The following is a 26,175-nucleotide window of genomic DNA, read 5'->3' as shown; positions in this document are numbered from 1 at the left end:
ACTAAAGAAATCTTTCACTTTTTTGATTCAAACCCCAAAACTACAATTCCCTGGTTTAGAAATACCAAAGAAGACCTGCAAATACTACATATCTCAGATGAAGACGCCCTTAACAGAGATCTCTTCCGCAAGAAAATATTGACAAACGGGCTAAACCGAGACGAACAACCGAAGAGAAGACACGGTGCCCCTTGGACAGAGGAGCGTAAGCAGGCTCATTCACAAAGAATGAGGGAAATTTGGGCTCTAAAGAAGGCCAAGTTCAGTGTCAAATGCAAGAAGACTTAACGTGGTCCTTGATGGCCCCAGCGAATTATATAATAATAATAATAATAATAATAATAATAATAATAATAATAATAATAATAATAATAATAATAATAATAATAATAATAATAATATCTTGTCTTCTCAATGCCGAGGAAGTTTAAACACGTTTGAGCACAGAATTGTAAGCCTCGAAAAGAAGGGAATTTCCGGTATTTTCCTTAAGTGAATTTTCAAAAGCATGGATATTGCACTTAATGATGGACGCCGAATATTTGTACGGACCTCAATCTGTCCTTGTTATCTTAGCTACGACGGAAGTGTCTGCACTCCCTCCCCACACACTTTCAGTGTTGTATACTAACAGCCACGCCCGTATCACAGTCACAGGTCGTTAAATTCCGTTAAAGGTCAAAGAAATAGACACTGAGATCATTGTATATCATTACATTGCAGACATACTGTCTGCTACGTCATCGCGTTCTCATGCACACGTCGTTCCACTATTCTTTGTGTTCAAATCTGGGAAAGTTTTAACAGCATCGTGTCGGTACGGGGCTGACACCAGCTTGATATTGCATAGAGACAGTTCTTAGTAGGAAGAGAAAGCCCCTACATAAAGAACCGTGCATCTAGGGTGACCAGCTGATGAAAGAAGTAATGAGGGACAAGACAGTGAAAAATAGTGGACATTCCACAATTTTGGAGGAATGCTACATTTTAGCTGTAATTTTAAAACGACCAAATTTTAACGTTTTCAAAAGTATTTTATTGTCAGTTCCCTCTTTTTAATGTTCAACACATCTCTTAGGAGACAAAGTAGCGGTCCCATACTACGAAAAACGTAAAATTAAGCAATTTCCTCGATTGTGCCAAAAGTACTGCCACAACACTAATCAGAATCACGGATGACATTAGACGGGCTATGGACGAACGAAAACTGACTGTACATCCTACTTGACTTCAGCAGTGCGTTTGACACTGTAAATATTGTTAGCCAAGTTACAAAAACTTCACATGGCTCATTCCGCTATTCACCTCTTGGGCTCATACCTAAAAAAATAGACGACAGTGAGTTGTATTAAACATGACAACTACATAATGGAGCACTAAGCTATCTGGCGTTCCCCAAGGGTCTGTTATTGGACCTATTTTATTCTTAATCTATATTAACGGCATTTCTTCTCACCTAAATGACTGCAACTACCACCTTTATGCTGAAGATCTTCAGATATACTCACACTTCAAAGTCTCCGACACTGACAAAGCAATCCACCAAATGAAATCGACTCTAAATGTGATTAGCTCGTATGCAAAACAGAACTGCCTATTAATTAACCCGAAGAAAACGCAAGCTATCATAATAGGACAATCTAGGCTTTTAAATACGCTAAACATCACACAACAGCCCACTCTCATGCTCTGCGGTGAAGCTATACCTTTTCAGAAGTCTGTAAAAAACCTTGGCGTTGTCATGAATGACACATTAAACTGGAATGACCATATAACAAGTGTCTGCAGAAAGGTATATGCATTTCTACACCCCCCTAAAAGTGAAACCATCCATTGTTCCACATAGCATGAAAATAAAACTTATTCAAACTCTCATTTTTCCAATAATTTATTACTGTGATGTCGTATTAACCGATGCAACTTCATAAAACGCTATGAGACTTCAAAGGGCAATGAACTCTTGCATACGATTTATATTTTCTTTGAATTTTAGTACACATATTTCCCCATATTATGAGAAGTTAACCTGGCTGAAAATAGATCAACTAAGAAATCTACATACAGAAACACTAATGTTTCGACTTCTGAACGAATCTACACCTGAATACCTATCCTCACGTTTTAACTTCCTTTCATCTATCCATGAACATAATATCAGATCGACTTCTGCCCTTATGATACCGGTTAATCATTGATCTGTATACATCCGCTCTCTCCAAGTGTCTGGGGCAAGGCTATGGAACACACTCCCTGTCAGTATACGTAATAGCACTTCAATAGTCTCATTCAAACGGGCTTGTCGAGATTTCCTCTTAAATACGTGATCAGCTTGTATGCATGTTAGTGTGTGTGAGTGCAAGTATGATTTAGAGCTAGTTGATGTAGATAGATAATATTAATTATTAAAAGAATAATTATAAGAAGTTATAGGCTAATATTACTCGATTAATTAAGCTTGTTTTAGAGACAGTTAACAATGCTATTTTTCTAATTCCTGTGCCTATGCACTGTATGTTGTAGTTAAGTGTAAGAGAGGGCCGTGAGCCCTAGCTTCGCCACATACAAAGGCATAAAATAAATAAATAAAAGTTGAATGACTAAAGGGATAGGGAAAGTTTCAAATTGTCAGTCTTGGATAGCTCTATCAAACTAAAAAAATTAAATTTCCAAAATCCATTCCAGCCTAAGTGCAGTTCCGGAAAAATGCCTAAAATCGCTTGTTTCCATACTCGTTTCCTTATCGAAATCCTAGCCAAATCAACTTGTTTATATAATTCTTTCTCTAATATGTTCCTTGGTTCAATACCCTCAGGCATTTTTTGATTTTTGAAAAATTGTCATATCGAATGTAGTTATAAGGGTTTAAGTGAAACAATGTATTCATTCACATTAGCGCTCGAAGTAAACAAAGGCAAACTGAGTGGCCTTTTGACCCCAACTTGGCAGGTTCGATCCTGGCTCAGTCCGGTGGTATTTGAAGGTGCTCGTGTCGGTAGATTTACTGGCACGTAAAAGAACTCATGCGGGACTAAATTCCGGCACTTCGGTGTCTCCGAAAACCATAAAAGTAGTTAGTGGGAAGTAAAGCAAATAACATTATTAAAAAAGGTGAACTGCTAATCTAATTTACCGGATAAAGATGATTAAGAAAAGGATTCTAATTTTTAGGAATAAGTAAAGAACATATTCTCATACTTTATTGTATGTTATTAACCTAAAATTCGTAGCTCATATCCCTAGAATATTTTTGACATTGAGTTGCTTGCCTGAAGGGTTAGAACTGTGGATTTTGTGACCAAGAGCACTCTTACTGAAGTAATAACATAGAAAAGTACAGTTCACTCATCGTTATTGTATAATTTCTTTTTCAGTTTCTTTAATCGATCCTATCCGACCTCCCTTGGTCAATTTTTGTTCTTTTCCGACTCTGAAAGTATTAGAGAACTCTAGACCTTTTCACTTTCACGCCCTTCGTGGCGTTTGTCTTTCTTTGGCCGATACCTTCATTTTTCGAAGTGTCGGACTTCTTCCATTTTCTCCCTCTGATTCGTGTTAATAGAGGATGGTTGCCCAGTTGTGCTTCCTCTTAAAACAATAATCACCACAACCAACACTGTGGGTTTAACACCATTTACCTAAATGAAAACGTATAAAAGTCAACAAATTCTGAAACAATAAAGTAAATACTGAACTTTTAATTATCACAAGTTATAAAATGAAAATAGATGAAAACTTACATATTCGTACGAGGCACGTCTTAGTTTGATCATTTACATGAAGTAATTTCTAACAGCACTTGTTGGACCGATGACCTAGAAGTTAGGCTAATTTGAACAACAATTAAACTAGCATCAGCACTTGTTCTAAATTCCAAACTCTGGTTATAACTACAAAGTATAGAAATACTGAAAACCTCAACGTAAGTACAACTATTGCATCATTTATCTTGATTGAAACTGTATTTATCGGCACTTCATGCACAAGCCAAAATTTCTTTGTCATTCAGTAGATCCGGAATGCTCCTCCAAAGATAATATAACCTGCTTCTTTGAACTTTCAGAGATCATCCTGTTGGCAGCTGTTAAACTATGTTTTGTTGAAGCTAGAAGGCAGGGAAATTACGTATTGTGAAAATTTGTACCGATGGCAATAACACGAAAATGCGTTCAGAGAAAAAACGCGTGGGACATTTACAAAATTCCAAAATCGGCGTGATGGTTGTTCACTCTACGTTTAAAAGTGCTGATTGCATTTCTCTGATGAAGACAAACCTTGGATTGTACTGTACTGAAAATAGAGTAACGTCATTACTAGAGCTAGGAATCTTAGGTGCTATTCCACTATTAAAATGCCCCAATTAATTACCTTATCTTGCAATGAAAACATAAAATGAACACCCCTAACTGTGTTTTTGTTACACCTTTTTTCAATGCAAGCATCCTTTTGCATCTTTTATTAACGTCAGCACCTTTTCCCACTTGTTTAGTACTTTTTTTTTAGCTCCTTTGCCGCATTTTATTCCTAAAGAAATTTAACAATAAAACCGAACGTTTCGTCTGTAAATCTGCAAGTCTCTCGAGTTGTCACCGTGTAGGCGACCTGTGCGGCTGTGAGAATAGGATGCTACGCAAGATGAAATCTAATGCTGAAGACGTCACAAACACCCAGCCCCCAGCCATAGGAATTAACTAATGAAAGTTAAAATCCCCCGATCCGACCTGGAATCGAACCCGGGACCCTTTGGACCAAAGGCCAGCACGCTAACCATTCAGCCATCGAGCCGTACAAGGCTGCAGTGTTTATTTGTAACCTTTTTACGGCTTTATAAAGTTTCTAGAATGCGCTGTTATGACGGATGTGAAGGAAGCACTGGAGGGTACTGAAAAGCAGATACTAGATCAGACAAAATCCCTGATGTTAAGGATGTTGCAACAAACAGGCATTTAATATCGACTGCAAACAAAATATGCACCACTTGTGTCTGTTCTCGTTGGACGTTTCTTTTGTATGTGTAAGTATTGACTTCGTGACCTGATCTGCAACTTCACTGAAAATAACATTACAATTTTGAATGTTATCTGTTTTGACAGTTTTCTCGACGCGTGATTTTAATTTGTCTTCAGGGACCTGTTTTAGGCATATTTTTTAGACACGATAAATTGAGTGAATTTTGTGTCCTTATTAATGACGTGCATTGTTCGAACTTGAGACGGGTAACCAAGACAGAGCAAGATGTGCCTTCCAGCATATGCAACCACCATCACGTATGAGTGGAGCGTGTAAACTAAAATGCCCGAGTTAGATGCAATTCGTTCGACAGGGCATGTTCGAAGCGAAATTTGCTTGACTATCAAAGATGACCTTACTTGCTTTACTGACGTTGCAAGCAATGTGGTTCATCCAGATACGAAGAAGCCCTTGTTTACAAAGAGCAAAGGCCGGGAATTGGTTGGTATAAAAGGATGATGGAATGGTTAAGTTAGCCAAATTTTGACTACGGTTTTTACACTAGTCATATATCCTTGGATAGAAAATCTTCAACAAAGAGGACGCTTTTAATTAATTTTGAAGTTTATATTTAACTTTAAACCACCTCTGTGGTGTAGTGGTTAGTGTGATTAGCTGCTACTCCCCGGAGGCTCGGGTTCGATTCCCGGCTCTGCCATGATATTTGAAAAGTGGTACGAGGGCTGGAACGGGGTCCACTCAGTCTTGGGAGGCCTAATCAGTAGAGATGGGTTCGATTCCCACCTGAGCCATCTTCGAAGTGTTTTTTCGTGGTTTCCCACTCCTCCTCCAGGCAAATGCCGGGATGGTACGTAACTTAACGCCACGGCCGCTTCCTTCCCTCTTCCTTGTCTATCCCTTCCAATCTTCCCATCCCTCCACAAGCCTCTGTTCAGCATAGCAGGCGAGGCAGCCTCGGTGAGGTACTGGTCCCCCTCCCCACTTGTATTCCCACGACCCAAAGTCTCACGCTCCAGGAGGTGGTAGAGGTGGGATCCCTCGCTGAGCCCGAGGGAAAAACCGACCCTGGAGGGTAAACAGATTAAAAAGGAAAGAAAATGAAGAAAGAAAAAAACAAATCAGTGAGTCCTAAGCTACTTCCGATAGTTGATTGTTGAGCTATTAGGGATCTAACCAACCTTCGCATCGAGGACTCTACATTCTTATTATTCTTCTTCCCGGCCTTGTTCCCAATTTATTAGGGTCGACACTTGTGAATTTGGCCCAGTTTTACGGTCAGATGACCTTCGTGACGATCCTACATGCATTGACTCTTGCCTGTTTCTCTGGAGGTTGTAGTGTGGTGTACTGTATGTAGATTATGACGAACAAAAATACCCAGTCCCCGAGCCAGAAGAATTAACAACACGCAGTTCAAATCCTTGACAAGTCCGGGAATCGAACCCGGGGAATTCTGATGTGAGGACCAGAGCTCTGACTATGTAGCCATAGAGCCAGGCAAGACTCTACAAAAATATCTACTTAACATCTTGATCACAGTCACAGAATTTCCAGTCTCAGCAAAGTCAACCACATGGACATGATTTATATTTAAAAGTCCACAGTTGTGGCCCTTTAGGCAAGCAACTCAATGCTGAAACCATCCTAGGGATGTGAGCTATAAAGTTTAGGTAAATAAAATATAATAATGAGACTATCTTCTTTTTTTATTCCTACAAATTACAATCCTTTCCTTAATCATAGTTATCTGGTCGATTAGATTAGCAGTTTGCCTTTTTCGAACACTACGAGCCCTAATGTGAGTTAATGCAGTGTTTCACTTAAACACTTATTACATTCGGTGTGGACATTTAAAAAAGTCTAAAAACACCTGAGGGTATTGAACCAAGGAACACATCAGAGAAAGAATTATGAAAATAAGTTACTTCGGCTAGGATTTGAATTAGAAAGAAAACGAGTAAAGAAACGAGCAATTCGGGGATGATTTTGCAAAATTACATTTAGGCCGGAAGTGTTTTCCAAATTTCTTTTTAGTTTGAGCGAGCTATCCAAGACTCACAATATAAAACTTTTACGGGCCCTTTAACCCTTTAACTTTTGGCACAATTGAGAAGATTGCTTAATTTTACGTTTTTCATAGTAGGGGGCCCTTTCGTCTGCTAAGAAAATTTTTCAACATTAAAAATCCGCATGCGTTGGGCAAGACTCGAACCTCAGCCATCACGATGGGAAAACTCGTGGCAATGTCACTCAGCTATCATGGCCCCCAAAGCTTGAAAGAAATAAGTTGAACTTGGAAATTCTCCTTGGATTTCAGAGGGACAGCACAATGAGTTTTGGCAATACAACATTACACGTTTGTTTTTGCATACACATTGTGTGCCGTAAGAGTTTCAGGGTTTCTGAGACGCTTTGGAGTTCAGTAGAACTGTGACCCAGAAAACTGTGACACAAGAGCAGTCACGGTCTGTTGGCCACACACGTCTACGACAAAGAACTCTAATAGTCAGGTATTAAGCGCTCAATTAGAAAGTGAAACACATCAGTGACTAGCGCAGATTAAGTCATTCAAGCGATTTGGACAGTTCCCTCTCACTTTATTTTGCTGTGCAGATGACACAGTACAAACCCTTATCTCCATATTCTTCTTATATTTACTTACTTGGGCCCTACTAGCCAGAACTTTGGCCTCCACAGTCACCTGTCTCCTGTCATCTCGATCATCAGCATTTCTATATTTAGACGATGCGGAAAATGCCAAATATTAGATTTGTATAACAGGCTGATTCTCATAGATTGCTAGGTCAGTCTTCTATCAACGTGTTAGATTACGAAATTGTGCAGGTAATTTATTCTTTTGGATGAATTTTGAGCTGTTCTTACCTCGGCGGATATGCTGAGGTATGGAATATCGCTGAGATCGAACTCCCAGCCATGTCGACATGGGACGACGGGCCAAGTTTCACTTGGGTTCGTCACATTCTCCGACACCAGATGAGCGTAGTCCACGTCAAACATGTGACACTTGTCGTAAGAGCCATCCGCCAGTCGGGGAATTGACAGACGCATCCTAGAAAAAGAAACATCTATCTTATTGACATATTCTAAAAATGTATTCACAGAGTTACAGCAGAACAATCTTACTCCCCAAAGGGTTATACTAATGTGTCGATCATGGTATCTTAGTTAAACTCACACATCCACAATGTCCCCTCCCTGTTGTAAGAGAATTTTGAGTGAATTCCTGAGTGACTACCTTGTAATTGAATCGGTCAGTGAAGAAAGGGCTTCAGTCCCAAAGTGCCCAAAATATAGATGTGCATATATTTGTCAAGTTCAACACCAGATGTATCTTTCCAGTCGAGAAGGATTCACAACAGCACACAAGTGAAGTTCATTGGGGGGTAATCACGTTAATGAAGTTGTAAGGGAAGGATTAAGATCTTTTCACATGATTATGAGTAGGGCGTGGATGTTTATGGCATGTACTCTTTTTTCCTTTATTTCCATGGAAAATGCAAGTTAAGCATGATTTTATATACAGTGACTAAAGTAAAGCAATTTTCACGGGTCAAATAAAGTCATATTTTGGATTTTTATCGTTTTTGTCATTTTCCGGTAATTTTTCGTATTATGGTCATATTTCCCCCTGAATGTTCGTGTTTTTCATATTTTTTATCTTTTTATTCCATTTTCGCATATCTGCTTTCAGTCGTCTCAAATACGGATTTTTCATATCTCATAATTATTGTCTTGATTTCTTACATTATCTTTCTTGGAAATATATATTTATGTGAATTATGAGGGAAGCTGTATAGAAAGAGACAGATGATGAGTAGAATGCGAAAGAGGTGAGCCTTCATTGAACTGTAATGATCTGACGTGTCTCAAATGTGGCCCAATAACAACCTGCTATGTTGAGCGTCTGTTTCCCGTTGCCTGCAAATAGAAGATCGTTCCTGTTTGAAAGCTTTAAAATATATGCAATTTGCTATTGTAATTCTTTCTGATCGCCCATCAAAATATGAGATTTATTTCATTCTATGCAGAGTCGAGGGTTACCTTTGGAAAGAGTAAATAATCATCATCATCATCATCATCATCATCATCATCTGTTTACCCTCCAGGGTCGGCTTTTCCCTCGGACACAGCGCGGGATCCCACCTCTGCCGCCTCAAGGGCAGTGTCCTGGAGCTTCAGACTCTTGGTCGGGGATACAACTGGGGAGAATGACCAGTACCTCGCCCAGGCGGCCTCACCTGCTATGCTGAACAGGGGCCTTGTGGAGGGATGGGAAGATTGGAAGGGATAGGCAAGGAAGAGGGAAGGAAGCGGCCGTGGCCTTGACTCAGGTACCATCCAGGCATTCGCCTGGAGGAGAAGTGGGAAACCACGGAAAACCACTTCCAGGATGGCTGAGGTGGGAATCGAACCCACCTCTACTCAGTTGACCTCCCGAGGTTGAGTGGACCCCGTTCCAGCCCTCATACCACTTCTCAAATTTCGTGGCAGAGCTGGGAATCGAACCCGGGCCTCCGGCGGTGGCAGCTAATCACGCTAACCACTACACCACAGAAGCGGACGGAAAGAGTAATTCATAAATAAATTCAAAATATAATAATAAAATTTATATTATTACTTATTTATTATTATAATTACATTATTATAATTATGGTACAGTCTTGGACCCCACCACCTAGAGTTCCTAGAAGTCGGAAGCCCCTTTCACAGGAGAGAAAGGAGAAATTATCAGCAGGGCTCAAGAGATATTGAGAACAAAGAAGAGCATCGAGGAAGAACTAGTCACCAGCGCTCCTTAGTGGGCTTAAATCAATAATAATTATAATTATTATCATTATCATTATTATTATTATTGAATGTTCTATTTTTTAAAAGTGTATTTTCAATATAATGTTAATTTAAGCAGCGGCAAAATTTTGAAGATTTCGAAATTGTGACCAAAAAATTTGTAAGTCATATTTATTGTCATATTGTAATACATTTTTAGGTCATAAACATCCGGGCCCTAGTTATGACGTAAAAGAGAGGGCATGTAAGTTCCGGTGTAGGGAACCCTCACCAGGATTACTTGATACGAGAACTCAAAACGATCCGAAGGAAAGCAGCACGATTTGTTCTGAGTGATTTCCTACAAAGGAGTAGCGTTACGAAAATGTTGCAAACTTTGGGCTGAGAAGACTTGGGAGTAAGGAGACGAGCTGCTGTAGTAAGTGGTATGTCCCGAGCTGTCAGTAGAGAGATGGTGTGGAATGACATTGGTAGACGAATAAGCATGAGTTGAGATTTTGAAGGTAGGAAAGATCACAATATGAAGATAAAGTTGGAATTCAAGAGGACAAATTGGGCCAAATATTCATTTATAGGACGAGGAGTAAGGGATTGGAATAAATCATCAAGAGAAATGCTCGATTAATTTCCAAGTTCTTTGAAAATGTTTAAGATAAAGATAGATAAACAATCGATCTGGAATCTGGCACCTGGGCGACGTTCCTAAATGTAGATCACTGATGACTATACCTCGGATTTTTAGGTGGTAATAGGTTAGAATGCAAAGAAATTTGGTTTGTAGGAAGTGTGATGCAACCCGTTGTTCCACAGTGTAGGAAGAGTAGCATAAATTCAAGGAGTTCTATAGGCTGTACCCCTTATATCTATGCAAATCTCATAGCATAACCGTTGTACAGTGGAGGGTATAATTGTTACTGGCTTAAGTAAGTTTGCATTCTAACCTATCGACACCTAATAATCCGGACTCTACAGTGATGACTGAACATTATCGTCAGAGAAGGTCAGGGTAGTTTTGACGTGATAATTTTATGGTCACAAATTTCATAGTGACAATGGCATTTAGGCGGTACTAAAACACTAACTTGGTGAAGTCGCAGGACACGGATTTTTGCGTGTGTTTAGTCACATGTACCACCCCAGGCTGAGTGGCTCAGAGAGTAAGAGTGCTGGCCTTATGAGCTCAAGTTCGTGGATTCAATTCTAGCTCAGTCCGATGGTATTTGAACGTGCTAGCCTCGTGTTGGTAGACTTTCTTTCAAGTAAAAGAACTCCTGCGGGACAACATTCTGGCAACTCCGACGTCTCCAAAAACAGTAAACGTAGTTAGTGGGATGTAAAACCAATAACACTATTTTTTTAAATTTCACATGCGTCAATCGCCATGGCGACTACGTTGAAACAAATTTTGATAACCTTAGAACAGGGTGTGGTGGTGATTATTGTTTTAAGATGAAGTACAACTGGGCAACTATCCTATATATAAAACTAATTAGAGAGAAAACAATGGAAGGGATCCGACACTTCGAAATGTGAAGACATCGGCCAAAGGGAGACAAGGGCCACGAAGGGCTTGAAAATGAAAGACTCCCTAGGCCTCCATACGTAATAATTTTGGGATCTGAAAAGAACAATAGTTGACCAAGGGAGGTGGGATAAGATAGATGAAAATGAGGATCCTGGCACAAGTAAGTGGAAGCAATGCCAGGACTCAGCTGAAGGACCCGTCGACGCCAACACAGGCTCAAAGTTAAGAGCACCTGGGTCCCCTTTTAATCGCCTCTTACGACAGGTACGGGATACCGTGGGTGTTATTATACCGCCCCCACGCACAGATCTGGATCAGTGGTAGAGTGTCGACTTCTAGACCCCAAGATCATGGGTTCAAACCCGGTAGAGGGAGTCGGACTTTTGAAGGGTGGAAGAAAATCCATTTGGCGTACGATGTTCTACGATGTCAAAATGTAAAAGATCATTGGTAGCAGATTTCCTGTTTACCTGATAAAATTAATTATAAGTCAGCCATAGATCACCCGATGCCCTGATCGTTTTCTGAACAGTCAGCATCGCATCCTTTGGATCAGAAGGTCCTGGGTTTGGTTCCGACCGGGTCGGGAGTTTTAGCCATGTGTAGTTAATTCTTTTAGATTTTGTACTAATTTTTTGTGTTTTTCTCAATACACACGTATTTATACACTCACAGCACACCGCGCTACCAACCACTACAAAAACACGCAGTCCGTTTAGTAGAGAATGGTAATGTAAGTTAAAAATATCAACCTCCAGAAACCAAGTATTAACTGTCACTTTAATTTGTTTACAAACTTCGCCTTTTTCTCGAATTCTGTATCGTGGTTACGAACTACTACAGTAGCTACACGCTCCACACATGACCATGCTGGGTTGCATACCAGACAGGCATCACGCCACGATGTACAGAAGGTGGTTAGTTTCGCAACTGCGCCCTCTCACCTTGGAAAATAACCAGTCAATTCCAGCCCACTGAATGCTGACACCTGAAATTTCGTACGGTTTATTGGTAGCGAGGTCAGTCTGCTCAGTCTGAGACAGGGAGTGACTGGGGAGAATTCCGGGACTGCGTTGTGTTGATGAATACGACTTGCTAAGGATGTGCTATTCCGAATGCATCGTTCATTACTTACTAAACTGCTACTGATTAATTTAGAAAATAGAACCATCGTTTCATAAACCTTGTGTTCTCTCCGTATGACTTGCATGATAGTGCAGTATGGAATGTCAAGTTCATTTCTTATTAAGATTAGCCATTATGTGATCATGAAATTTGAGAAGAGTTATTATTTCAGAATGTATTTGGGGATGAAGTAATCATATTGAACAGCCCTAAGGATTTTTTTACGGTATGACAATAACAGAATAGAGACTCCACGAAAATCATTCATTTACTCCAGACAGAATTTTTTAAATAAACGAACATTTAACAAAGAATACATATTCTACAGGAAATCATAGAACGGTAAAGAAAATATGAAACGACTGTTTTTATAATAATACCGTTGTTGTTTTTATGTTCCACTAGCTACATTTTTACCGGAGAGTTGGCCGTGCGGTTAGGGGCGTGCAAATGTGAGCTTGCAACCGGGCGATAGTCGGTTCGAACCCCACTGTCGACAGCCCTGAAGATGGTTTTCTGTAGTTTCCCAATTTAATACCGGCAAAATGCTGGGGCTGTACCTTAATTAAGGTCACGGCTGCTTTCTTCTCACTCCTAGGCCTTTCCTATCCCATCGTCGCCATAAAACCAATCTGTGTCGGTGTGACGTAAAGTAAATTGTGTTTTTGAAATATGAAAACAGTTGATATTATAGAATTTATTTGGGGTGAAATAATGAATCAAGTTTGCCTTACGGTATGACAATATCAGAACCTAATCTCCAGGAAAAACATTCAGATAAAATATTTAAAATTAACGATCTTGTAACAAGAATGCACATTCTCCAGGAAATTAATAGAACGGTATATAAGAAAATATTAAACGACCTTCGTGCTCATTGACTGATTTTGAAATGAAATGTATTTATAAACCTGTTTCTGAGTTGCTGGAGTATAAATATGAAGGGAGGGGGGAGGGAGAGAAAAGACGAACACACACGACGCTAAAAGCTACCAATATGCTCTTGATTTGACCTAAACTGTACGAATATACTAAAATATTGCAAAAGAAACGAATATAGTTAGCAGATTTCCTACAGTTTTACTCGTATTTATATATCATTATTGTTTTAAGTGATCTGTCATCTACGTCATCGCTTCGGTTATATAAACATGCAAAGCCGTACTTGACAATTTTCACTTCATGAATTACCTTTGTCATACAAAGAATGAGATCGTCAGAAGTACATGCATAAACTCTCTAGCTTATTTCCACATTCTCGGAGGGTGTATACTTTAAGAAAACGAAAGAGGGAAGAGACGTATATACAGCATCATTCACACAGAACAAGTCGAAAGAAATTGAAACTAGGGAAATCAATTTTTTGAAAATATCCGCCGATAAATTGCTCCGTGGCTTAGATGATTAAGCACTGGAATTTCATCGCTGCGTCCCATATTCAAAAATCACACTTTTTAAACAAATTAATTACAGAAACCAGCCATGAATTATGCCGGCAGGATTTAGCACGGTGGAGGAATTTCGTTCCAGACAAGGATTTCGAATACTTCTGGTTTGTTTCTCAAAGATGTGTCCCAGACTATTATTATTGCAACGCGGTATATTATTTCTGAATGTTGCAAAATAAATTTTCATCTAGCGATGAAATGGTGGATGAGAATCTACGGATTCCATTTAACAACAAAATATAGCAATACATTTTACGAAATTGAAAAATTTCCTAGGTTTTTTCTAGATTACCACTCTGATCAACATAACATTTAGAGAACAGTTTTGCACATAATTTAATGAAAACACAACGAAATGATGGAGGGGTTTGACATTTATGTTGGTAGAAATTCAGTACATAGCATCAAATTCATGATTTCCAAACAAAACAGTTCTCCAAATGTTATGGCGATACTCTGAAAAAAGCTTCCACTACGTCTTTAATTACGGCTATGTTATGAAATCCTCTTTTCCAGTGTCTGATGGTCATAAAACGTCAAGATCAGTTAAAAAATTGTCCAATTTTTGCACGAATGCAACACGCCCTTCACTTATACTGTCGTTCGATCCCCCTGTGGGTGCGGCGGATAGGATAACTTCTACGATATCCCCTGCCTGTCCTAAGGGGCTTTTCATTGAGGAGCCTGTTTTGGCGATGACAAGGGCTTTACCTGAGCCCTAGATTTGCTTACACTTCTTGTGCCAGGCTTTTCGCTTTCATCTATCCAATCTGACCTCTCTTGGACAACTTTTGTTCCTTTCCGAGCCCAACGGGATTAGGTTTACGAGGCGTGGGAATTCTTTCATTTTCACGCCCTTCGTGGCGTTTGTCTTTCTTTGTCCGATACCCTCATTTTTCGAAGTGTTGGACCGCTTCCAATTTTTTACAATTTGATTTACGTCACACCGACACAAACAGGTGACGATGCTGACGGTGGGATAGGAAAGGGATAGGAGTGGGAAGGAAGCGGCCGTGTCCTTGATTAAGGTACATTAGCATTTGGCTGGTGTGAGAATGGGAAACCACGGAAAATCATCTTGAGGGCTGCCAACAGTGTGGTTCGAGCCTATAATCTCCCGAATGTAAGCTGATAGCCACGTGATCCAAACCGCACAGCCACTGGCTGAGTCCTTCCATTTTTTCCCTCTGAGTAGTGTTAATAGGGGAAGGTTGCTAGTTGTTCTTCCTCTTAAAACAATAGTAATCATCACCACCGCTGTCGTTCGATAATAAATATTGAACTGAGATGGAGAAAGATGATCGCGGTGATTCCCACCCGATTATCATTCTTCCTGGCCTTTTCCCAGTTACATGGGAACTATGTATGGATTCGGCCCAGTTTTATGGCCGGGTTCCCTTCCTGACGTCAACCGTATGTGGAGAGATGCATTCATTGTTTCTGTGGTGGTTGGTAGTATGTTAAGACGGACGCAAACGCGTAGCCTCCGAGCTAGAACTAAACGAACTTAAAATATCCGACCGGGTCGAGAATCGAACCCGTGATCTTGTGAATTGAGGACGACGACGTTGACCATTCACCTAAAGATTCGGACATCCGATACTTGGCTCTAGATAAGCCATTCCCAGACTGTGGTCCGTGGACCCCTGGGGGTTCGTGAGGATAATCGAAGGGGTCCGCGATAATAATGTAAGTTATAAGAACTGTGAGATGTGATTGTACACATACAATTCATACACTATTATACAAAATTTAGTATGTCTTCATTATTAACATACAGTATTGCAACGCTTGGCCGATAGATAGTACAAGTTAGCAGGAAAAGGAAAAATACTACAAGGTAGTGTAAGTACACTTGGAATTGCTATTATCCACACTTAGACTGTATTTTCCTCCTCTGGTTGAGAAAATCTCACGGATCAGAAATCCCGCCTTTGAAACTGAACATAAACTGCCCTCCCTTGATTAAGATCAACTAGCCGAAGTATCTTGGCAGAGAGAAAGTGAAAAATAAAATGAAGTATGGTATGGGTTTAGAATCAGATGGAGTGACATGCTTGCTGCTCTCTGTGTGAACTTGATACGACTTAATAAGGTATAAACGAAATAGCGTATGGCTGTTAGTGCCGTGAATGTTCGACGATATGTTCGGCTCTCCCGTAGGCGACTTGCGCGTCGTGATGAGGATGAAATGATGATGAAGACCCAGCCACCGCGCCAGCGAAATTAACCTATCTTCTTCTACTTCCTCCGCTTTTCCCACATCTGAGGGGTCGCGGGTGCGAACTGTGTCGCACATGTAGATTAGGCAATATTTTACGGGCGGATGCCCTTCCTGACGCTAACCTTATATGGAGGGATTGTCATGGTTGGCAGTGTAGTGTGTTGTGTAAATATGAAAAGGAAGTGTTGGGACAAACACAAATACCCAGTCCCAGGGCCAGAAGAATTAATCAGAGGCGATTAAAATCCCCGACCCGGCCGGGAATCGAAACCGGGACCTCTGAACCGAAGGCCTCAACTCTGGTCATTCAGCCAATGAGTCGGTCAGCGAAATTAACCAATTATGGTTAAAATTCCCGACCCTGCCAGGAATCAAACCCGGGACCCATGTGACCAAAGGCCAGCACGCTAACCATTTAGCCATGGAGCCGGACGCCTAATAAGGTAACAATCTATATCAAGTACGATACGGTCGTAATAATAATAATAATAATAATAATAATAATAATAATAATAATAATAATAATAATAATGGCGTGTGACCTTCGGAAAGGCCTGGTGCAAGTCTTGCGAGTTGAGGGCTGATAAGCGACCTGTGTGAATGGAACCTTGCCTATGATGAATTCTAATGCTGAAGATGGAACACAGACACCCAGCCCCCGAACCATCGGAATTAACCAATCCCAGACCTTGTCTGAAATCGAACCCCGGTCTCTTTGGACAAAAGGCCAGCACTCTGACCATTGAGCCGGACAAGACTCTAAGTTGATGTCCTCGTCTCGAGGTGGTGCAGCTCTTTTCCGGCACACCCACGATGGAGGTGAGCTGCATGTATCATACAGTGGCGGCTGGTGCTATCTGAAGCGCGGTGTTGCACCAACATTTGTATGAGGAGCTTGCAAAAATAACAAGAAACTCTATCATCGTTAAGTTGTGAACTATATTCCTATTAAAACTGAAATATACCCGGCAATTCAGACACAGGAAATAAGAGGCTAATTATGTAGTGGAACTAACCGTACCTCACTTGATTTTAAAATTTGCCCTCCTGTTTTTCCTTCATGCGAAATGTAGGCAATATTGTGGGTGGACCGGCGTGGTGTACTCTAATGGCGTGGGAAAGAAATTACCGTTGCCAGAGGAGAGAAAGCAGGATTGAACTCATCTCCGCAGAGTGGTGCAATCTAACGGGGACATTTGGAATTGTCTCTCGAAAGGGGGTTTGCTGGCCTCGTGCAACACCCAGGGACCGAGACTGCCGAGTGTGCTAGCTGATGCTACGTACAGGCTGTACATTGAGCAGCACTGTCTGCTTGGGGAGTTGCTGTAGGAAAAGAAACCCCCGGAGTCTGGTTCGAAGCCAGCAGCGTTTATTGCTCAATTACGAATCATTAGTACATAGAACGACCAAATATGGTTGTTTTAAACATATTTCATTATGTAAGATAGGTTTATTAAACTAAACAATTAGAAGAGACGACAAATGAAGTGTAAAAATAATTATTATTGGGAGTGGTGCAACACTATCACGCACCGTCCGTGGTATCATATTACAGATCCTTCCTATAATTATTATGTAACAGCACTAATATGAAAAAAGTACACCGCCTACTTGGGATAAATGAAGTTAAATTAGTATATTCACTTACACTGCAGTTAGTTCACAGTATTTGCTGCCCTGATCTGTACTCTGCTATCCGTTGAGCTCTTAAAAGGTGTTTCAATATCGTCCCTGTCTTCAGCTTCCAGAAGAGACGTAAAAGTCTGCACAACAGTTAAGAAGACTCGGAAAGGTGCCATTTAAATTATATTTATAATCCGTTTACCCTCCGGGGTTGATTTTTCTGCCGGAATCAGCGCGGGATCCCACCTCCACTGCCTCACAGGCAGTGTCCAAGAGCGTGAGACATTTGGTATGGGATACAAATGGGGAGGAGGACTAGTACCTCTCCGAGGCGGTCTCACCTACAGTGGTGAACAGGGGCCTTGTGGGGGATGGCAATATTGGTAGGGATAGGTCAGGAAGTGTGGAGGAAATGGCCATGGCCTTAACTTAGGTGTCATCTCAGCATTTACCTGAAGAAGAATAAGAAGTGGGAAACCACGGAAAACCACTTCGAAGATGGCTGAAGCGAGAATCGAAACCCCGGGAATCGTACCCGGCCCTCCTGGGATAGCAGCTAATCACACTACCCACTACACCACAGAGGTGGACTTAAATTATATCCGGTTTAAAATTTCTGGGAAATCAAACTCCTTTCAGCCAAGCAATGGTTTAAATAACGGCACAGAGCTTCGATTTATCTTCGACGAAGATCAGACTCGTAGAGTGTGATCAAAATCGGTGAGCGCACAGCTGTGAGTTGAGTTGCTGACCTCGCTATTAAACGGCCTCAGTTGTTATTGTTGCTGTCGGAGCTGTGTGGACACCTCACTGGTCAATACCCGGCCAGAGCTGGCCCGCTGTAGATAACAATGTCTATTGTTCATAACGCGCTGCCTTCTAAATGTTGCCATTCCAGTGAACATGACACAACACAACAGCTACCGCTCGTTATTTTGCCATCTCAGCCAGAATTTATGCACTAGTGTCGTCGAACTACACCGGAATAAAGGGAAAAATTATCTATTGGAGAGTTCGGAATTATATAGGAACTATATACAGTGTTATTGTTAAAGCAAATAATATGTTTTGTCGTGTTCGTTCGTGAACCCAGTTTTAAAGACTTACCTTTAATTTCGCCCGCCTCTGTGGCGTAGTGGTTAGTGTGATTAGCTGCCAGTCCCGGAGGCTTGGGTTTGATTACCGGCTCTGTCACGAAATTTGAAAAGTGGTACGAGGGCTGGAATGGGGTCCACTCAGGCTCGGGAGGTCAACTGAGTAGGGGTTGGTTCGATTCCCACCTCAACCATCCTCGGAGTGGTTTCCCGTGGTTCCCCACTTCTACTGCAGGCACATGCTGGGATGGTGCCTAACTAAAAGCCAGGCCGCTTTCTTCCCTCATCCTTGTCAATACCTTCCAGTTTTCCCATCACCCCACAAGGTCCTTTTTCAGCATAACAGGTGAGGCCGTCTGGTTGAGGTACTGGTCCTCCTTCCCAGTTGTATCCCCCGACCCAAAGTTTCACGTTCTAGAACACTGCACTTGAGGTGGTAGAGGTGGGATCCTTCGCAGAGTCCGAGGGAAAAATCAATCCTGGAGGGTAAACAGATTAAGAAAGAAAGAAAGAAAGAAAGAAAGAAAGAAAGAAAGAGAAAGAAAGAAAGAAAGAAAGAAAGAAAGAAAGAAAGAAAGAAAGAGCTTTAATTTCACATAACAGAATATAAAAAGAACGGGAGAGTGAGGTTCGATTCTCGGTCCATCCAGGGTCGGGATTTTCATCTCAAGAACCACGTCGAGTCAGGAAAAGCATTCGGTCTTAAATCCGCGGCCAAAACAAAGTGAGCTCGGGTGGCCTCAACGACCCCAGAAATAATTGGGACAAGCTGAAGAAAGTTTTACTTTTTCCCTTCACTCAGAACTTGTTGAAATACTTTGTAAGCACGAGGAACGAGGTCCATTAGATTTTATCCTATACTCCTTATTCTTGGTTCTGAACAGTAATACCTTTTACTCCTGGTAGGGCCTTTCAAGGCTAAACTTTAAATAACCTTATATTTGATCGTAAATAAACGTATTTCTGTAGAATTTGTTTCACAGAAACCAGGTGGAATGCCAGTAAAAAGAGTCTACTGATAATGAACGAGGACTCCGTCCAGCGTCAAGCGACCGTGCTTTGTCACGCCCCATTGAGACATCTGCCATTAAAACACTTTTATTGCTCGACCTAATTAGTGTGTTCATCGCTAGTACTGCATTTCTGGAAGCAATTACTCGCCTCGTTCTGTGCTGTGTATGTTGTTTCAAGGCCTAAACACACGGAAGAATTGTATTCACTTCAAGTACGTTCATGCAGACCTGGTTTCAAGAACTTCACCGAGTTGAAAGTAATGTTATGGGTCAATAGGCCTATATCTAACGGTTAGTGTGATTATCTGTCACCTTCGGAGGCCCGGGTTCGTTTCACCGCTCTGCTGCGAAATGTGAAAAGTCGTACGAGGACTGGAGTGGGGTCCACTCAGCCTCGGGAGGTCAACTGAGCAGCGGCGGTTCGACTCACACCACAGCTATCCTCGAAGTGAGTTTCCGTGGTTTCCCACTTTTTCTCCAGAAAAATGCGTGGATGGTATGTTGCCTATCCTTTTCAATCTTCCCATCCCTCACAAAGCCCCTGTTCAGCATAGCAGTGAGGCTGCCTGTGTGAGGTACTATTCCTCCTCCCCAGTTGTATCCCCGACCAATTGTCTTACGCTCCAAGACACTGCCTTTGAGGTGGTATAGGTGGGATCCCTCGCTGAGTCCGTGGGATAAACCAACCTTGGAGGGTAAATAAATAAATAAATAAATAAATAAATAAATAAATAAATAAATAAATAAATAAATAAATAAATAAATAAATAAATAAATAAATAAATAAATACATAAATAAATAAATAAATAAATAAATAAATAAATAATTCGTTAAAAATTTTAGACATCGATTGTGGCTAACGTGAGATGTGATTATTTACGAAAAGGGGAGAATTGATTTTAACCGAGTCTCATAATTACAACCTAATCAGGAGATTGTGTTTGAATGTACACTACTCCTGAGAACAGGCATTCGATAATGTTGATTGGACAAAGCTATTTGAGATTTGAGATACAGTACCAAGAAAGAAGAATTATCTAGTATCTGTATAAAAATCAGTCTGCAATGATAAGAATCCAGAGCTTTCAAAAAAGAAACAGCAGTTCAGAAAGGAGTGAGGCAAGGCTGCAATTTTTACCGCCTCCTTTTCATTGTTTACATAGCACAGGAGGTAAAGGAGATCAAAGAGGAATTTGAAAAGGGAATCACAATCCGAGGAGAGGAGATAAAAACTCTGAGATTTTCCCATGATATAGTTATTTTATCTCAGTCTGCAGAAGATCTGGAGAAACTGCTGAATGGTATGGACAGAGTCTTGGGTAAGGCGTACAAGTTGAAAATAATTAAGTCCAAAACAAAGGTAATGGAGTGCAGTCGAACGTAGTCAGGTGTTGGAGGAAATATTACGTTCGTTAAAGGAACTAGATGCATATTGTTACTTGGGTAGTAAAATAACTAAAGATGGCAGAAGTAAGGAGAACATAAAATGCAGACTAGAACAAACAAGGAAGACCTGTCTTAAGAAAATAAATTTACCTACTTCGAACGTTGATATAGGAATTAGAAAGATGTTTGTGAAGACTTTCTTCTGGAGCGTGTCACTGCATAGAAGTGAAACGTGAACAATAACTAAGTCAGAAAGAAGAAGAATAGATGCTTTTGAAATGTGGTGTTACAGAAGAATGCTGAAGTTGACAAGAGATGGAATTGGCGAAATTTGACGATAAGAAGAGACCGAATGGTAGTGCACATGTTAAGACAACCCAGTTGGTTTTTTGAGGGAAGTGTAGGGGGTAAGAACGGTAGGGGCAGACCAAGGTATGAATACGACAAGCAGATTAGAGCAGATGTAGGATGTAGTAGTTATGTAGAAATGAGAATGTTTGCACATGATAGGGTGGCATGGAGCGCTGCATCAAACCAGTCTATGGACTGATGACACAAACAACAACAATGGATATGAAATTGAGCGTCGTTTCGAAGTGACATTCATAATGCAACCAAATTTTCACGCCAAGATATACCACTTGGCTTTCAACAAAATTCTCCGTAAATCTACCATGGCAGTCAATGTTTATGAGATCTCTTTGGAAAATGAAAGGTTTTATTTTGGTTGATAAGAGTAGCCCGCAGCACATACGTCAACGTCGTCAAGGGAGATGCTTGTAGGTGTTGGTCTCACTGATCTGCGAGCCTAATACAGTCGCGGCATTACTGAATAATTAGCCGCCACCTATCAAGGACGAGCAGGGAAGGAATTGAGATCAAGCCAACCGCTTCACTTCAACACAAAAGAAGCAGTCGAGGCCAGCTCCTTTCCATTCATTGCCCTCAGCAGGGCTCGCGAGTATTCATTGTAATGAGAGGGTAATAATCGCCGAGATTTGTTCTCCAAGGTAAAGCTGACATTTACGTCAAGACTAGCTGAACAGTTAGTCTGCAGATTCCTTTCTTTCTTATTAACCAGTTTCTATAATTCTGATCCTATTGTACTGCAAACTTTGAACTTCTCATAGTATTCTTTTCTTGATCGTCGCTTAAGAATTCTTTCTATTTTTATTACTTAAAATGTTGTAGACATTAAAGTACTGTCGAAACCGTTTATTGCGACATAGCTTTTGACGACGTACTGGAGATAACGACGAAATTCATCGGTCCCGTCTAAATCCTATGTAAACACTGTATTTAAGAAATCGTTTAATAATAATAATAATAATAATAATAGTAATAATAATAATAATAATAATAATAATAATAATAATAATAATAATAATAATAATAATAATAATCATGCTACTTGCTTTACGTCCTACTATATACTTTTACGGTTTTCGGAGACGCCGAGGTGCCGGAATTTCGTTCCGCAGGAGTTCTTTTACCTGCCAGTAAATCTACCGACACGAGGCTGACATATTTGAGCACCTTCAAATATCACCGGACTGAGCCAGGATCGAACCTGCCAAGTTGGTGTCAGAAGGCCAGCGCCTCAACCACCTGAGCCACTCAGCCCGGCAAGAAATCGTTTAGTACGACATAGCTTATTACGATATCGTTAAGACGACGTATTTTTTACCACATTTTCGGATAAATGTATCAACTATAACTACCAATGTCGATTTTTGTTCGTTACTTCTCAGGGGATGTCGCCTCTGTGGTGTAGTGGTTAGCGTGATTAGCTGCCATCCCCGGAGGCCCGGGTTCGATTCCCGGCTCTGCCACGAAATTTCAAAAGTGGTACGAGGGCTGGAACGGGGTCCACTCAGCCTCGGGAGGTCAACTGAGTAGAGGTGGGTTCGATTCCCACCTCAGCCATCCTGGAAGTGGTTTTCCGTGGTTTCCCACTTCTCCTCCAGGCGAATGCCGGGATGGTACCTAACTTAAGGCCACGGCCGCTTCCTTCCCTCTTCCTTGCCTGTCCCATCCAATCTTCCCATCCCTCTACAAGGCCGCTGTTCAGCATAGCAGCTGCGGCCGCCTGGGCGAGGTACTGGTCATACTCCCCAGTTGTATCCCCCGACCAAGAGTCTGAAGCTCCAGGGCACTGCCCTTGAGGCGGTAGAGGTGGGATCCCTCGCTAAGTCCGAGGGAAAAACCGAACCTGGAGGGTAAACAGATGATGATGATGATGATGATGATGACTTCTCAGGGGATTGCTGAAAACAATGTAACACTTATTATTGTAGATTTCAAACCAGTCAGTGTGTTAAATAGTCAAGACACGAATCACTGTGAAGATGTCGCAAAAGAAAAGAAAAGGAAATAAAAGAGAAAAATAAAATAAAATAAAAGAGTCCGATTCTGTGGTGTAGTGGTTAGTGTGATTAGCTGCCACTTCCGGAGGCCCGGGTTCGATTCCCGGCTCTGCCACGAAATTTGAAAAGTGGTACGAGGGTTGGAACGGGGTCAACTCAGCCTTGGGAGGTGAACTGAGTAGAGGTGGGTTCGATTCCCACCTCAGCCAACCTGGAAGTGGTTTTCTGTGGTTTTCCACTTCTCCTCCAGGCAAATGTGGGATGGTACCTAACTTAAGGCCACGGCGGCTTCATTCCCTCTTCCTTGTCTATCCGTTCCAATCTTCCCATCCCCCGCAAGGCCGCTATTCAGTATAGCAGGCCTGGGCGAGGTTCTGGTCATCCTCCCCAGTTGTATCCTCCGACCAAGAGTGAAGCTCCAGGACACTGCTCTTGAGGCAGTAGAGGTGGGATCCCTCGCCGAGTCCGAGGGAAAAACCGTTCCTGGAGGGTAAACAGATACAGAAAAGAAAAGAGAACATATTTTTTTACAATTGGCTTTACGTCGCACCGACACAGATAGGTCTTATGGCGATGATGGGGTAAGAAAGGTCTAGGAGCGGGACGAAGCGGACGTGGCCTTAATTAAGGTACAGCCTCAGCATTTGCCTGGTCTGAAAATGGGAAACCACGGAAAACCATTTTCATGGCTGCCGATAGTGGGGTTGATACCCACTATTTCCCGGATGCAAGATCACAGCTGCGCGGCCCTAACTGCATGGCCAACTCGCCCGGTAAAGAAAAAAAAGGAAAATAAAAGGAAAGAAAAGAAAAGAAAAGAAAAGAAAAGAAAAGAAAAGAAAAGAAAAAGAAAAATATTTTATATCGAAGAAAAGTGACACAAAATATGGCGATTAAAATGGGGAAGCAAATGTCAGCAACGGGAACGAATTGGTTGTATCACACTGAATGAATTTTGACAATTTGGAAACACACACAGAGAAAGTACAGAAAATTCTTTAAAAAATTCAAAATATAAAAATTTATCAAAATTTAAAATTAAAAAATTAAAATTTAAAATTCAAATTCTTTAAAATTCAAGCATCTTTACTTAGATAGTTTAAGGACCAAACAACAAATAATTTGCCGATCAGTGGCCTTGTTCTTCAAGTGAAAGCCAATGAAAAATCTCGCAATTCTACTCCACAAATACTGTACTGTAAATACAATACCTAATTCAGTTATGTTTTCTGAAGTTAATTTCTCTTAGTTAATCATGAAAGTGTGAAGCATAAAACTTACAGTTATGGAATCTTTAGCAACAAAAAACCGGTGTGTGCGATTATCGCCTATAACGAACATTAATAGGCGATCTCTTCGGAGACGTTATAACCAGTTTCGACTGAAGAGCGAGTGCTTGGGAACTATGACATGTGCGTATTCGAAACGAAGCAGTAAGGGATAAGTTAGCAGCCGTGTGGGTATTTACAGGCTGTAGTAAGCATGTAAAGGAGGGGGTGTAAAAGTCACTCCTAAGACCCCAAGAGTATGATTCCAGTGTACGGGCCCCACACCACGACTACTTGATTCGAGAACTGGAAAAGATGCCAAGGAAAGCAGCGCGATTTGTTCTGGGCGATTTCAGACAAGCCGACCACGCGGTATGGGGTTAAAGTGCCTGCCTCTTATCTGGAGGCCCCAGGTTCGATTGCCGGTCAAGTCATGGATTTTTACGTGGATCTGAGGGCTGGTCCGAGGTCCACTCAGCCTACATGATTACAATTGAGAGGCTATCTCAAGAATAACGGCCGGGAGGATTCCTCGTAATGTGCAGGCCTACGGGCTGAGCAGCGGTCGCTTGGTAGGCCACGGCCCTTCGGGGCTGTTGCGCCATGGGGTTTGGTTTTGATTTCAGACAGACGAATGGTGTATAGAAAATGTTGTAAATTTTGCGCTCACAAGGCTTGGGAGTAAGGAGACGAGATGCTCGACTAAGTGGTATGTTCCGAGCTATCAGGAGAGAGATGGCGTGAAGTGATATAATTAGAAGTTTGAGCGGAGATTAAAAAATTAGGAAAGATAATAATATGAAGATAAAGTTGGGATTTAAGAGGACATATTAGGGCAAATATTCGTTTACAGGGAGAGGGGTTATGGATTTGAATAATATTCTAGGCTGCCAGGGGAAATGAGTATAAGTCACAAAATGACTTCCACTATTCTTCCCTAGATAAATATTAACATGCTAACTTCTACTGTTAGGGCCAAATGAAATACTGCACGTATAGTTTAGCTCTGACTTATACTACTCCCAGGACTCACACCGTGGAATTATTTTACTTTAAACATTTTCTGACTTATACTCGTTTTCCCTGGCAACCTAGAATTTACCAACGGAGATTATCGATACATTTTCAAGTTCTTCGAAATCATTCACTAACTTAACAACTGATAGGGAATCTCTCAGTTGGGCGAAAGATCAGGAATACTCTATGGCAGGAGGGTTCTGGCTAAACTGGAATGGAAAATGAACAGGACAGCCGTGAGGCCAGCTATGTTGTACGCCACTGAAACGGTGCCTCTAAGGAAAGATGATATCATTAAGATTGTAGCG

The 26,175-nt window shown here is 41.2% G+C and overlaps 1 protein-coding gene across 1 annotated transcript in view; it reads right to left on the bottom strand.

The window, feature by feature from the left end:
* Window positions 1-26,175, bottom strand: part of LOC136879376 (organic cation transporter protein-like) — a 122,875-nt gene that overhangs the window by 40,911 nt on the left and 55,789 nt on the right. Inside the window, exon 2 of the mRNA XM_068229098.1 lies at window positions 7,852-8,038. Within this exon, the coding sequence (XP_068085199.1) occupies window positions 7,852-8,038 (187 nt within the window). The remainder of the gene's footprint in view (window positions 1-7,851; window positions 8,039-26,175) is intronic.

This window comes from Anabrus simplex, chromosome 8, assembly GCF_040414725.1.
Source record: "Anabrus simplex isolate iqAnaSimp1 chromosome 8, ASM4041472v1, whole genome shotgun sequence".
In the NCBI taxonomy this organism is placed as follows: domain Eukaryota; kingdom Metazoa; phylum Arthropoda; class Insecta; order Orthoptera; family Tettigoniidae; genus Anabrus; species Anabrus simplex.
This window is presented reverse-complemented; position numbering and strand designations above follow the sequence as displayed.